The 13,811-nt window shown below is 42.2% G+C and overlaps 1 protein-coding gene across 1 annotated transcript in view; it reads left to right on the top strand.

Moving 5' to 3' along the window:
• The first annotated feature begins 9,343 nt into the window (after positions 1-9,343).
• CMTM8 (CKLF like MARVEL transmembrane domain containing 8) overlaps positions 9,344-13,811 on the top strand; it is a 321,880-nt gene continuing 317,412 nt past the window's right edge. Inside the window, exon 1 of the mRNA XM_044066641.1 lies at positions 9,344-10,003. Within this exon, the coding sequence (XP_043922576.1) occupies positions 9,872-10,003 (132 nt within the window). The 5' untranslated portion in view covers positions 9,344-9,871. The remainder of the gene's footprint in view (positions 10,004-13,811) is intronic.

The raw sequence follows: 13,811 nt of genomic DNA, 5'->3' as shown, positions 1-13,811 counted from the left end.
GGAAAAAGCCTACTACAAAGAGTTTTGGGGACAAACTCCTGACAAATGGAACAGGACGTATGGTCGTGAGCAGCACCTAGGCAAAAAAGACACTTATCGTGGTGGTCTTTATGAGGAATCAGTCTCCCATACTGGCATTTACCCTTCCTGGATGACATGAACCCCAAACAGCACAAAACAAACAGAAAAGGTAACCAAAAACCCCACTGGGTACTTATCTGCAACTGTGAGGACTCCAAGAACCAGGAGTAAGCACAGGAACACCAACAAAACAGAAAAACGGTTAAAAAATAGACAGAGGTAAAAGACCGATGGTTAAAACAGTGTTTGGACTGGTGGAAAGAACTGTTTTGATGATGGTATGCCTGAACGGCACCTTTATGTCCTACTCTATGCAAGGAGTGTGTAGGTGACATTCAGTGTATCTTAAAGCAAAGGTAGACTTTGGTAAACTGGCCAGTCGGTGGGCTTTATGGCAGGGAATTTCATTTGTAATGAATACTGCAGCGGTGAATCTAAGGACATCAGATGTGCCTGTTTGTATGCATGTATACGTGCATGCACATACACTGAAACATGCAACACTGCAGTTAATAAATGCAGTTAAAAGACTATTTCTTTTCACATAGTTGGCTGACAAAATAAATAAACACTCCATGTAATAAGTGAGTTAAGCCCAAAGAAGGATAGCTGGCCATCTTGCAGTCCATTATAGGTTCACAGGTTGGTACTAGGCTATTGGCCCTAGGGCCTATACAAGCCTAGCCATAACAATTCCCTGGTTGTTTATACCCACACTGTTTACTTCCCTGGACCCCTGTCTATTAGGGTGACTGATGTGATTCCCGGGGGTGAATTTCCTATCTCCCATCCTATTGTCAAGGTTCCTTTTGAAGAGGGCTAAATAGGCACTCTGCTTGACATGTATGGGCAGTCTAGTCCAGAGTAAGGGAAGTCTTTGGGTCAGGAACCTATCCCTTCAGCAGGTCTTGTTCATTGTGACTATGAGGTTTAGTTCCCTGGAGCGTGTGGCTCTGAGGGATTGGCATTTCTTTAGGTGGAGCATGTCCATCAGCTCAGGGTTAGACATGGCCTTGTAAGTTAAGCAGAAGTTGCCTCTGAAAAGGCGATATGTGACAGAGTATAGCTGGAGTTTTTTACACGGTCGGTATAGGGAATCTGCTTTAGGCTTGTGATTCTTTTAGTTAGATATTTATGAAACCTTTCCAACTGTTGCAGATGTCTTGTGAGGTACATACCAAGTGGGGAGTGGTACTCTATAATGGGTCCAATGAGGGACGAGTACAGTGGGACAATGGCCTCCTTCTTTTTGGATGAAAAGTCCTTTGTGATGAGGTGTGCCACATAGAAGGATTTTCTCACTGTTGTGGCGATGTGGTTATCGAAGGTGAGACCACTGTCCACCTGTGTTCCTAAGTCTCTCATCTCACTTTCAGTGTTTATGGTATTTCCGCCTATGTGGTAGTTCATGGGTATGTGTTTTTTTCCAAATGGGATAACTATACATTTCTTGGCATTGAGCTTGAGTCCATGACTCTGGCACCAAGCATCTGTTTCTGTAAGGCCCTTTTGTAGGATATCTACATAATTTGGGGAATCAATAATGGCTCCCAGTTTGCAGTCATCTGCGAACTTTGTTAGCCAGAGTCCCTTAGTGTTGGCCTGTACTTCAGAGAAGTAGATGCCAAACAAGAGCAGTCCCAGGACTGAACCCTGAGGTACTCCACCTGTCACTTGACTGGAGCTGGATCTGGAATCAGATATTTTTACAGTGTGTGTTCTGTCAGTAAACCAATTGGCAATCCATCAAGTGATGTAGGAGTTAATGCCCAGCTTGATAAGTTAATCTATGATTCCAGAGTGGGGGATGGTGTCAAAGGCCTTGGCGAGGTCCAGATAGTCTGTGTGGACCGCCTTACCCTCGTCCACGGCTCTAGAGACTGATTCAAAGAAATCAGTCAAGTTGAGGAGACAGGATCAGCCCTTCATGAATCCGAATTGGGTGGGGTCCAATGTTTGAAGGTTCCCAATGTCCTTGTTTATAAGTTCCATGATAATGCTTTCCATGGCCTTGCAGACCAAGCTCGTCAGACTGATGGGACGGCAGTTCCTGGGGTCCAAGGTGAATCCCTCCTTGTGCAGTGGGATGACTGTAGCTTTGCGCCATTCAGTGGGCACAAAGCCTGAGGTGAAGATGTGGTTGAACATGACGCTTAGGTGAGGTGTCAGTTCATTTTGTAGTACATGTAGTACACAGCCTGGGATATTGTCTAGTCCTGTGGATGCTGTATTTTTAGCTTTGGAGAGTGCATTTTTTACCTGTGTGGCTGTGATGACCAGAATTTGGCAATTGTCCAGGATTGGGATGGGCCTTTTAGAGGGTGAGGGGGAGTGAAATTGGCACTGAATCGATCTGCCAGGATATTGCCGATATCCTTGGGATCAGTATATTTAATGCCATTCTGTTGTAGCTCAGAGCAGATGTGAGCATTGCCACTTAGATTTTTGACATATGCATAGAATGCTTTGTGGTTATCTTTGGAATCTTTGACAATTCTATTTTCGTAACTAGGTTTGGAGGATTTTATGAGGAATTTCAGCTTTTTGCTAAGGCTGGTAATGGAGTTTTTTACATCTTGGGATTTTCCTATTTTCTGCAACAGTTTCTTCCTTTTGTTGTATATTTTGTTTATGGCTGGGGACCCCCAGATTGGCTTCCTTTTTTTGGAGAGAGCATCTTTGTTCTGTTTGGGATGGCACGACCCATACATGAGTGTATGTGATTGTACTGTGCCTTAGTGTAGGATTCAGCCATTGAACATTCAGTTCCCTTCTGCATGGGTGTCGTGATGTTTGTCACTTCTGACTTGAGTAGCATGAAGTCAGCTTTGCTGAAGTTTTTTACGGTGGTTTCCTTACTGGGGGGTGGGGGTGGGATGCGGATGTCAAGGGTGATTAGTTTATGATCAGACCTGACCAACGAGCGGGTGACCACTGGTGTGGAGCATCTATTTCCCATGCTGGTAATGACCAGGTCCAAGATATTTGAGCCCCTGGTGGGACTATGAACCAGTTGGTCCAGGGTGCTGAAATTAATGAATTCCAAGAAACATTGAGCAAAGGTGTTGGTACCCGAGTATTTTTCCCAGTTAATTGCAGGGAAGTTGAAATCACCCAGTATTAGGGTGTTTGTTTGTATCTTGATATTTTCCAATATGTTTAGAAAGGTGTGGTAGGGCTCTTGAGGCATGGTGGGGGATCTGTAGCAGGCTACAGTTTGGACTGCAGCCTTACCTAGTGTCAGTTGCACCTGGAGAATTTCAGATGCATTATGTTGGGCGACTAGCCTGGAGGTGTGAATGTCCTTGGTGAATATGGACACTCCTCCACCTTTCGTGTTTCGGGCTTGGTTTGGTGGCCGAAAAGTGTGGTAAGAGTTGTAGCCTGGTATTGCTGAGGTGCTCTCTGGAGACTTGAACCAGGTCTCAGTTACTGCACAGATATCGATGTTCTCCATTTTTAGGAGTGTCTCGAGAGAGAGTGCATTTGAGGTTTAGACTTCTAGCATTGAGTAGCATTATCCTCAGATTTTGCATGTTTGTGTTTGTCACGTTTGTGGATGTTCTTCATTCCACATTGCTGCAGTCCTAACTATTGGGTAGTCCGCTGTCCCAGTCGGCCCGAATACCAAAGTATATGGCTGACGTCGGTCAAGGCGCATTAGACTGACGTCAGTACGTCAGGGTACTAATGCGCATGACCTACGTCATATCCTCAGTCTTTTTTGCCTCATGGTCCGATGCAGAAGCAGTTTTGCGAGTGCAGGTTGGCGTTCTGAAAGTTTCTGAAGTCAGAGTTTCAGACCGAATCAAAGTTGGCTAAGTACCCGTAGAATATTTTGTTTTTTCTTGCCTCAGTATTTAACCGGATGTCAGAAAAAGTGAATAACTGTATTTCTTGTGGGAAACAGATACCTCATAGGGATTACCATACTTTGTGTATACCTTGTTTAGGGCCTGAGCACGACGTTGTTGGATGCCGCTCTTGTGCTAGATTTAACAAACGCACTATTAAGAGAAGGTTAGACTGTGCCAGGTTAGTTTTGGGAAGCGTTGTAATTATAAAATGGCGGCGGATGCTGCGACGCCCGTTCCGACCAAAAAGCGCAAGGACAAAGCAGCAAAGCCTAGAGTGGAAGAACCGACAGTCCCGGACGTCGGTTCTTTAGAAGGCTCAGTGGAGCCGGAGGTTCTGCCAGGAGTTTCTTTGGAGTCTCAGGGAGAGTCTTTACTGTTACAGGATGTGTCCTCTCAGGAAGTAGGCCAGGCTGAAGGGGCTTCTCAGGTGGCTGTTCTTCCCTCTCTTCCTAAGGTGGTTAGAGCCTCCCCTTCTGTTTCCAAGGCTTCTTTGAGAGGCAGGCCAAGTTTAACTTCAGTGGGGGTTTCTCCTAGTGCTTCAGGGTCTTTGCCTAAGAAACATATGCTTAAAATGGCAGAGGATTTGATTACTATGATTAGAGGTTCTATGCCCCCTCCTGATAAGAGGCCTAGGGTGGAACCTGAGTTTGAGAGTTTTGAGCAGTGTTCGGAGGCTTCTGAGTCTTCGGCTGAAGACTTGCAGGAGTATCCTCCTTATTCAGATTCTGATGTGGATGATTCTACTCCTTCAGCTTCGCCTCCTGAGGATTTTTCATTTTCAGAGACTCTGCATTCCATGAGGGAGCATTTTAAATGGGAAGGTCAAGATTTCTCTGATTCCAGGAAGAGGCTTAGGGAATTCTTGTTTTACCCCAGCATAGGCCTTTAGCTATACCTCCTGTTCTGAATGTGGTGGAAGATGTTTTTGCAGAGGCTTCCTTGAATCCTGATTCTTTGCCTCCTGCCCCAGTTAAACCGGATAGGTACTATAGGGTGCCTGAAGCTCATAAGTATCTTTTTAAGAGTCCTAGGGCAGACCCGGAAACTGTCTCTCAGGGGCCTAAAGGTGTGAAGGCTTCTGTTGTTAAAAATCCTGTTCCTCCTGATAAAGAGGCAAGGGCTTTGGATAGATGGGGAAAGAAAGTGTATACTTCTTCCACTTTAGCCATGAGGGCGTTGAATTGTCAGTTTCACATGTTAAAATATCAGAATTATCTCCTTTCACAATTGAAGTCTAAGATGGCTGCTCTGGCTGAAGGTATTGAGTGTAAAGAGTTGCAGGATTTAGTTCATGTGTCTGAACAGGTGGGTAAGCATTCCTTGCAGTGTGGTTTTGATGCTGTGCAGGCCTCCTCGAGGGTGGCTGCCACTGGTTCTGTTCTTCGTAGGCATGCCTGGTTGAGGGATCAGAATTTAGCTGAGCATGTTAAGACAAGGATTTTGGATGCTCCTTTACAGTCTGATGTGTTGTTTGGTTCGCCTGTGGAAGCAGTTTTAAAGAAAATGGAGGACAAGGCTAAGTCTATGCAAACTGTTAAGGATTTTTGCAGGTGCAGCCTCAAGTTTAGTAGAAATTGGCCTACTAAGGGATGGACATATCCTGCTTATGATTCCCAGTCTAGGGGTAGGTCTAGACGTGGTAGGGGCAGAGCTCAAGGTTCTTTTAGGCCTAGAACAGGGAGTTCACCTGCTCAGACTTCTGGTGAGGGCAGGGGTCAGTCCTTCGTAAACAGACCCAATGACCTACCTTTTCAGCTGCCAGTACATTCTCGCCTGGCAGCACCTTTGGGAGGAAGGCTGGCTCTTTTCAAAGAAAATTGGGATTTAATTACCCAAGACAGATGGGTTTTGGATATCATTCACCACGGTTACAGGTTTTATTTCCATACCTTGCCTCCTTTCAAAGGCATGCCAGACATTCCTCCTCTACAAAGAAAAGAGGCTCACAAGCAAATTACTCTGTTGCTCCAAATAGGGGCCATTCAGCCAGTTCCTGTGCCAGAAAGAGGCCTAGGATTTTATTCTCGCCTGTTCCTAGTACCGAAGAAGGGGGACACGTGGAGACCAATTTTGGATTTATCTATCCTCAACACTTATCAGGACACAGCACTGCCAGGATTTGGACACTGTCATTCAAATAATACCTTGCATTCAAAAGGAATTTTTGTGGTGGGCTCAGGAATGTCACCTAAACAAGGGACTCTCTGTGACCCGGCCAGAGGCGAGTCAGATTCTAACGACAGATGCCTCAGACATTGCTTGGGGAGCTCATCTAAATGGAAAGTGGATACAAGACAAGTGGCCTGCCAGACTTCAGCATCTACATATCAACATGAAAGAGATGTTAGCAGTCCAGTTTGCATTAATGGCTTTCAAGGAGTTACTTCTTCCAGGGCAGGTGTTGATTCTAACAGACAACACTACTGTCATGTGGTACATCAACAAACAAGGGGGAACACATTCTTACCTGTTGTGCAGGCAAGCAATGATTTTATGGGAGACTGCGCCAGCTTGCAACTAACTCTTCAGGCAAGGTTTCTGCCGGGAGCACAGAACTCCTTAGCAGATGTGTTAAGCAGACAAATCATGGATCCCCACGAGTGGAAACTGGATCTTCATGTATTTCGAAAATTGACAGTGTCATGGGGAACTCCAGACATAGATCTGTTCGCTTCTCCACTAAACCACCAGCTGCCAAAGTTTTGCACAAAGAGGTTTCATCACACAGCTTGGAAAGTGGATGCTCTTTCTTTCAGTTGGAAAAATCTTCATGTGTATGCCTTTCCACCTCTGCCTCTTTTCCCAAAGGTGCTCCTAAAGGTCAGACAAGACAAGCCAAGGATGATTTTAATAGCTCCAGATTGGCCTCGCAACACTGGTACCCATTACTGAGGAGTCTGGTAAGGAAGCCTCCATGGCCTTTACCTTTGATTCCACACCTGTTGTCTCAGAGGGACGGTCACCTGCTCAATGTCAAGCTTCACTCTCTTCATCTAACAGCCTGGCATATTCTGTTTTGAAACACAGCAGGTCTCAACTTCCTCAACAAGTTTTAAATGTGATTATGGAAGCCAGAAGACCTAGTACAAGGAAAGTGTACGCAGAAAAATGGAAGAGATTTTTATTTTGGAGTGCAGCAAACAATTTGGAGATTTCTGAGCCTAATTTGAGTGTGGCTCTTCAATATCTTACTGAGTTATTGGACAAAGGTTTGTCTTTCTCTTCCATTAAGATTCATGCTGCAGCAATTTCAGCTCACTATGATTGTGACCCACCATTGTTTTCGCATCCTTTGTTCAAGCAATTTCTTAGAGGGGCAAAAATATAAGACCCCCGTGAGCTCCTACTCCTGCTTGGGATCTCAATTTTGTGTTGGAGAAACTTACTCTACAACCTTTTGAGCCTCTTGGCTACTGCTGAATTGAAATACTTGTCATGGAAGACTGCTTTTTGTTGGCCATTACTTCTGCAAGAAGGGTTTCTGAATTGCAGGCCCTTATGGCGTAGAGCCTTTTTGATTTTTCATAAGGATAGGGTATCATTACGTACTAATCCTTCCTTTATGCCTAAGGTGGTTTCTAGTGTGGCTTTAAACCAAACTATTCATTTGCCTACTTTTTATGCAGATCCCCAAAATAAAGGGAAAAGATTTTGCACACTTTAGATGTACACAGGCAATTGCGTTATTATTTAAGCAGGACTAAGGATTTTAGGCAGTCTCAGCAGTTGTTTGTTTCTTTTGCTTTGAGTTCTCAGGGCAAGCCTGTGTCAAAACAAACTATTTCTAAGTGGATTGGGTTTTGCATTGCATTTTGTTATTCCCATCATGGCAAGGAGATTCCAGCTGGAATTAGGCCTCATTCCACTAGGGCTACTGCCACTTCAACAGCATTTCTAAGGGGGGTGGCAACTAAGGATATTTTGGAGGCAGCTACTTGGAGTTCAGTGCATACTTTCTCTAAGCATTATCACCTTCCTCTCTACTCTAAATCTAGGGCTGGTTTTGCCACAGCTATTTTGCAAGGCATGTTGTCAGCTCCTGCTTCCTTATGATTTGCCAGCCTCCTTACCTCTGCTTTGGGATTCTACCCAATAGTTAGGACTGCAGCAATGTGGAATGAAGAACATAGTACAGTTTTGTACCTACCATAAATGTAGATGTTCGAGGATCCACATTGCTGCAGTCAATACCCTCCCTCCTTCCCCTCTGTGTTTAGGGGTGGTTGTGTAGGTGAGGTTATACTCTGGTAATTTTGTATATATTGTACATATTTTTGGTGCAGGAATGTTTGGAGTTTTTGGTTTTGGCCTTGTCTTTTTAGGGTCTTCTGACATCTGGGGCAAGAAAAGACTGAGGATATGACGTCGGTCATGCGCATTAGTACCCTGACGTACTGACATCAGTCTAATGCGCCTTGACCGACGTCAGCCATATACTTTGGTATTCGGGCCGACTGGGACAGCGGACTACCCAATAGTTAGGACTGCAGCAATGTGGATCCTCGAACATCTACATTTATGGTAGGTACAAAACTGTACTTTTTGTCATTTGAACCTTGCCTAAAAAAGGCACTATAGGGTTGGCAAGGGCCTTGGCCAGTAATCTGAATCCCAGGGGCAACAGGTGCATACCATCTCTGGAAAAGCATCGTGGTTTGTCAATCATGTTGTCCCAGGCAGACAGATACCGGATCCCCTTTGAATAACACCAGAAGCTTAGCAAATTGTTGAAGTCAATCATTTTGTCCTTATACTGTGGTATCATTCTGGGCGAAGGCAGGATGCTACTCAGGGCTAGGGTCATACCTGCCTGGGCCACATGGTCCAAGAGCTCTTCCATGTCTCTTTTCATGCAGTCCAGGGAGGTACATCTCAAGTCATTCACCCCAACATGAACAATTACAGAGTGTTATTTGTACTTGTTGTGGAGTGACTTGAGTGCATGCGTTATGTGGCATAATCCTCCGGATTACTTCAACATACACCTATCATACATCTCAACTGTCCAGATTTTCGCAGAATGTCCAGATTTTTGCCTCATACTTTTGGTCTGTTCTACATTAAATGTGTGATTTTTCTGGATTTTTGCGGCATATCAGTGAGGACTGAATTCATTAAATAACGAGAAGCGTTTTGAGTTTCACACTTCATTTCCTTCAGAAAACTCCATGGTAACATAAACCCTTTTATTCTATCAACTTCTTAGGTTTAGAAGATCGATATTTACAATTTGACCCTATTTTGGGGGGCTTTGTCCGCCCCATTATTTTTGGCTTTGTCCAGATTTTTTTGTTCTAAGAGATTGAGAGCTATGCCTCCAATGAATGACTGTCCCACGATAATCCAATTCCTGTTTGAGCCTTAGTGCTCACCTAGAAGTAAGTTACTAACTATAGACACTCCGTTTTTTTGTTTACGGTTTTATTTAGCTGTTTATCTTTCTGAAAGGGAATACAAAAGAAAAACGATGAAATTATTTCAGCTCTGCACTCATTCATTTACAAGTCTGTCAATTTCTTTTCTTCGAAATAACTTAACTGTACTAGTTTCTGAGAAATAAGCCAGCCGTCTGGGTCATCACCTGCTGAGGTTGTCTGTCACCGAAATAATTACCTGAAAGCCACAGACAACACTTCCGCCCCAGTCTAACAAATCTCAGATTCCTCTGTTTGAACTAGTCTCACTGTCTGCATCCAGCCCCCTTGCCTCTGGTAGAGGTACAGTACAGATTTATACAAGGTATTATTTACTGGTCTGAGTGACACCGAAGCATACCAGTTCCTCTCCCTGCCGTTCCCAAAATCTCGCGTCCACCTGGCTTTGCACTGTCTTTGATCCATATGAGATAATAATTGGAAGAAACAGCACTTAGCTTTAAGTCACCGGTTTGGGGAGAAAGTAGCAGAGGTTGTTTTGGACGGCGACTGAAAAACATGGACGATCACTCCAGGTCTCACACCATCTCTACAACTACCAGTTCCTTTTCTGCTCCTACAACTACAACGGTGGGCTACGACAAAAACTTCCTGCGGACACCTCCCGGGGTCCTCATTGTGGCCGAAATCGTAAGTACTTATACAGTTTTCTGCTAATGAAAATGTTCGTAAGATGTTCCCTACTCACACACAAAAAAAGTGTGCGTAATAAGACACAACTCCTTCAAGATTGGGATTTTTCAAGAGTACATTTTAGTGAGTTGTTCAGGATCCCAGAGCTACGATGCAGCAGAACGTATACCTCACCTCAAAAGTAGAGGGTAACGTATGTATTTATTATCGTAATGTGAGAATGGGATTTATAATTCTGGCTGGATGACCAGTTCTAGTCCTCTTAGAACTGAGCTGCAGTTGCATGCCTTGAGAAGAGTTACCACCTATCCATCTTTACACAGATGGACTGTTTCATCCACTGTGTCCTGCGATGGGGGAAACATGAAAAATAAATGTCCAGATATTTAAAGGACAAAAACATTTCTTAATTTTGCAAAAAAGACTTTCACAGTTATTGAGACACTTTATGGTGTATATGATATATAAAACAACAGAAATAACTCAAATTATAAAAGCACCAGTTTTTCTGTTGACCCAGAAGTGAAGTTCAGCCCTTCACACTAGTTGTGGACATTATTTGCGTGAAAAATCTTTGTTTTCATGAAGATGTCCCCGTTTGGGCGTTTGAAAAGGTGGCAGCCCAAGTTTTGAGAGAGAGAGAACACTATACCTTACAAAACTTCCTCATACATGTAAGTTAATTACAACATTCTTAATTTCAGGAGTTGCAAACCCACATTCAGTTGTCCTAGTTGCTTTTTGTCTACTCGTGATTGCTGGGGATTGTAGGTTCACCTTCCATTAGGTGTAACATTTCCCCTACTCTTTTGCTGCTTTTTGAGAAACTGCAAAATTAATTTAATAAAATCTTAGGTCTTCCCTCTCCCTTCATTCTCCCAAGGTGGAAAGTAAATAAATGTAGGACCCCCCCCCCCCCAAGCAGTTCACAAATGTTTCTTGAGTAGCCTTCAACAAACTGATGAAATGTGCAGTGACAGTGGAATTTCTTTATATGCTTAGCGGCTGGATTTGCCTTCCTGCAGCTCCTGCAATGAATTTGCCACACTTTGCTTCATCCCAATTTTCAGTTTTGTTTTGGAAAATATATTTTTTCACTGAATATGTCTGAAATGCATCATTATATCAATCTTTTTATGGATTTTTTTTTCTTGTGCCAAGTAGTGCCTGTTATCAGAGATTCCTTTTAGTATATCTTAACAGTTATAGATATGTACAGCCTTCCTAGAACAACTTGAGTTTCTCTGGTGTATTTGAAAGTGGCAAACTATTATTATATTACTGTCTATTGCAAGCTCTTGATACATGCTTTCATTTAATATATAAAACATGTTTACTCTTTTAGATAAGTTTATGTCTGTCTTCTTCACCCTTCTCAGCTTATAGTGTGCATTTTGCACAGGGTTCCTATTATTCCTCTTCCTTTGCTCGCTGTTGTGTTGTTTTATAATGTCTGTGTAATATTTCTTTACCAGATTAGTTCACCATGATTCATGTTTCTCATCCTAGAGACAGGCTAGTTCAAGATCATTATAATTGAAAAATGGAACAAATTCAAAAATGCAAGTTTTTAAAATTTACGCCAGTGTTCATTCTGTTTGCTCCACTGCCTTGTCTAATCTGCCTGCTTTGCTTAAATCATGTCTGTCTGTTCTGCTAAGCATATAAAAGACTTGACTGTGAAATCATTATATTCTTCTGAGCCTATCAAACATTTGACTGTGAAATCACTACTCTTTGCAAGTCACCTGCATGTCATATCAAAGTAGTGACTGTGTAGTGAAGAAATGGAGACAGACATGCCACCTGTTTGTACAATAGCTTGTGTACAAATCCAATAACCCAAGGCTAGCACACGCAAGCAACAACTGAGATTTAGCGTGTTAGTGCCAGACTATAGTAGCAGAACATAGCATCTCCGATGTTATTGCCATGTGAAGAAGGGAGCATAAGGATTGTCAGGGATTATCTACTGCTCTAGAATGGAAAGTAATGCCTTATGCAGAGTAAGGAATGGAGGAAAGACATAACCTCACAGTGCAGATGTGATGATGATGATGTCACTGTATGTCTTCATAAAGAGGAAGAGAGTTGTTTGAAAATGAGCATTATTCCCGGGGGGTCCTGTGGATAAAGACCTGAAGCAGTAGCACACCCTAAAGACAAACTTTAGTAGAACTGCCTGAGTAGGGCATCAGGACCTCATACCATTAGTCTGTTCATGGTCTTATCCACTAACAGAATAGAGGCTGACACTGGGAGAAAGAGTTAGCTCAGTACTAGTTTCTGGTTCTCCAAAAGTTGTTACTACACACAGCTCCTCTGTTTAGCAGCAATAAATAACATTTCTTAGAAAATAAATTAAAGAAAAGCATCAGCTCAACAAATCTAAATGTTTTATATTGTATTTCTGGAAGGCTATTTTGTTTATACTGGTTTATTTAACATTTTAAAATGAGCAGTAGATGAATGAAGCAGAACAGAAAATTTGTTGTGTTTCTGTACATATACATTGTATAAAACTCATATTTTAATGAATAGTTGCCATTGAAATGTCTATTAATATTAAATGCAAAGCTGAACTGGCCACAAACTATGTTAATTGTATATACTTGTATGGGCTGTGATCTCTTTAGAACACCATTGTAACCCAACCACATATGACACATGCCCTATTCCCCCATTTAGTTTATTTGAAAAAAAAAACTTTTAAAAGTCCTGATATTTTGTATCATTTATGAGTGAATTCCCAATACTCAGCATGTTTTCTTATAGTTTTCTTAGCTGCTGTGTTGGTTTTGCTGCATCATAGATTTGGATTTAAAGGAAACTAAAGGACTGAGGTAGAACAGTGTAAAACTAAGTCTATAGATAGACACATAACTAATAGTCTTGCATAATGTTGTCTCTGATAATAGAAGTTAAACTGAAAGCACTATTTTACTTTTTCGGTACAAGAAGCGGAGTTTTTTTACTTTGTATTACACTAAGAAGTACAGTAGTTGAAGGTGTATTCTTTGCTTTCAATTTTAAAAAACAGGGTTGTAACTAGACATTTGCTTGCTGTAGAACATGAGAGAAACTGGTGGAAAAAACAAATGTATTTGTTTTATTAAAAAAAAAAAAAAAAAAAAAAAAAGAGTACCATAAGGTGTTATCTTCCTCAAAGCATGATGTTTTTACTAGTCAAGTTTTGAATAGCAATTTCCAACTGGAATGTAGTTTCATCCTGTTCTTGTAACAAAGATTTAATGCTTTGCTTAAGTGGCTAGAACAGTTGTTTGAAATGTCTGTCTTTGTTAATACTTTGATGTGTCGCAAAGCAACAAATCCCACATAATAGTGTATGTTTTCCATAACTTTCTCCAACACTTTTGTACACAACGCAAGTACGTCTAACCTTTTTGTGAATACACTCTTTATCAAGTTCTCACTGCCTTCCTTTTTCTGCCTGTTCCCTGATACTAGTTCCCTAATCATTTAAGTCTGTCAGTTTTATCCTGCTCTTAGCTTACTGTAAACATCACAGCCTAACTGGGTAGGGTGGACTGGTTACACATCACTGTATTGTTCTCTCTTCACCTGTTGACTTTCATTTAAGCACTAAAGCTAAGCATTTTCCTGCTCTTTTGCAGAGCAGAACGCTTCACTTTCCTTGTCGGCATGACATCATACCTCTCAATCTGATGGCATGAAAATGATAGAAATGTCTCTTAAAAAGAAGGTACATTCTGCCAAAAATCTGAGCACCTAATTAGCTTAAATGCTAAGCACCAAGTAATGCATTACTCTTTCCACTTCCAGT

The sequence above is a fragment of the Protopterus annectens genome, chromosome 3.part1 (assembly GCF_019279795.1).
Source record: "Protopterus annectens isolate FY-2018-M chromosome 3.part1, PAN1.0, whole genome shotgun sequence".
NCBI lineage: Eukaryota > Metazoa > Chordata > Ceratodontiformes > Protopteridae > Protopterus > Protopterus annectens.
This window is presented reverse-complemented; position numbering and strand designations above follow the sequence as displayed.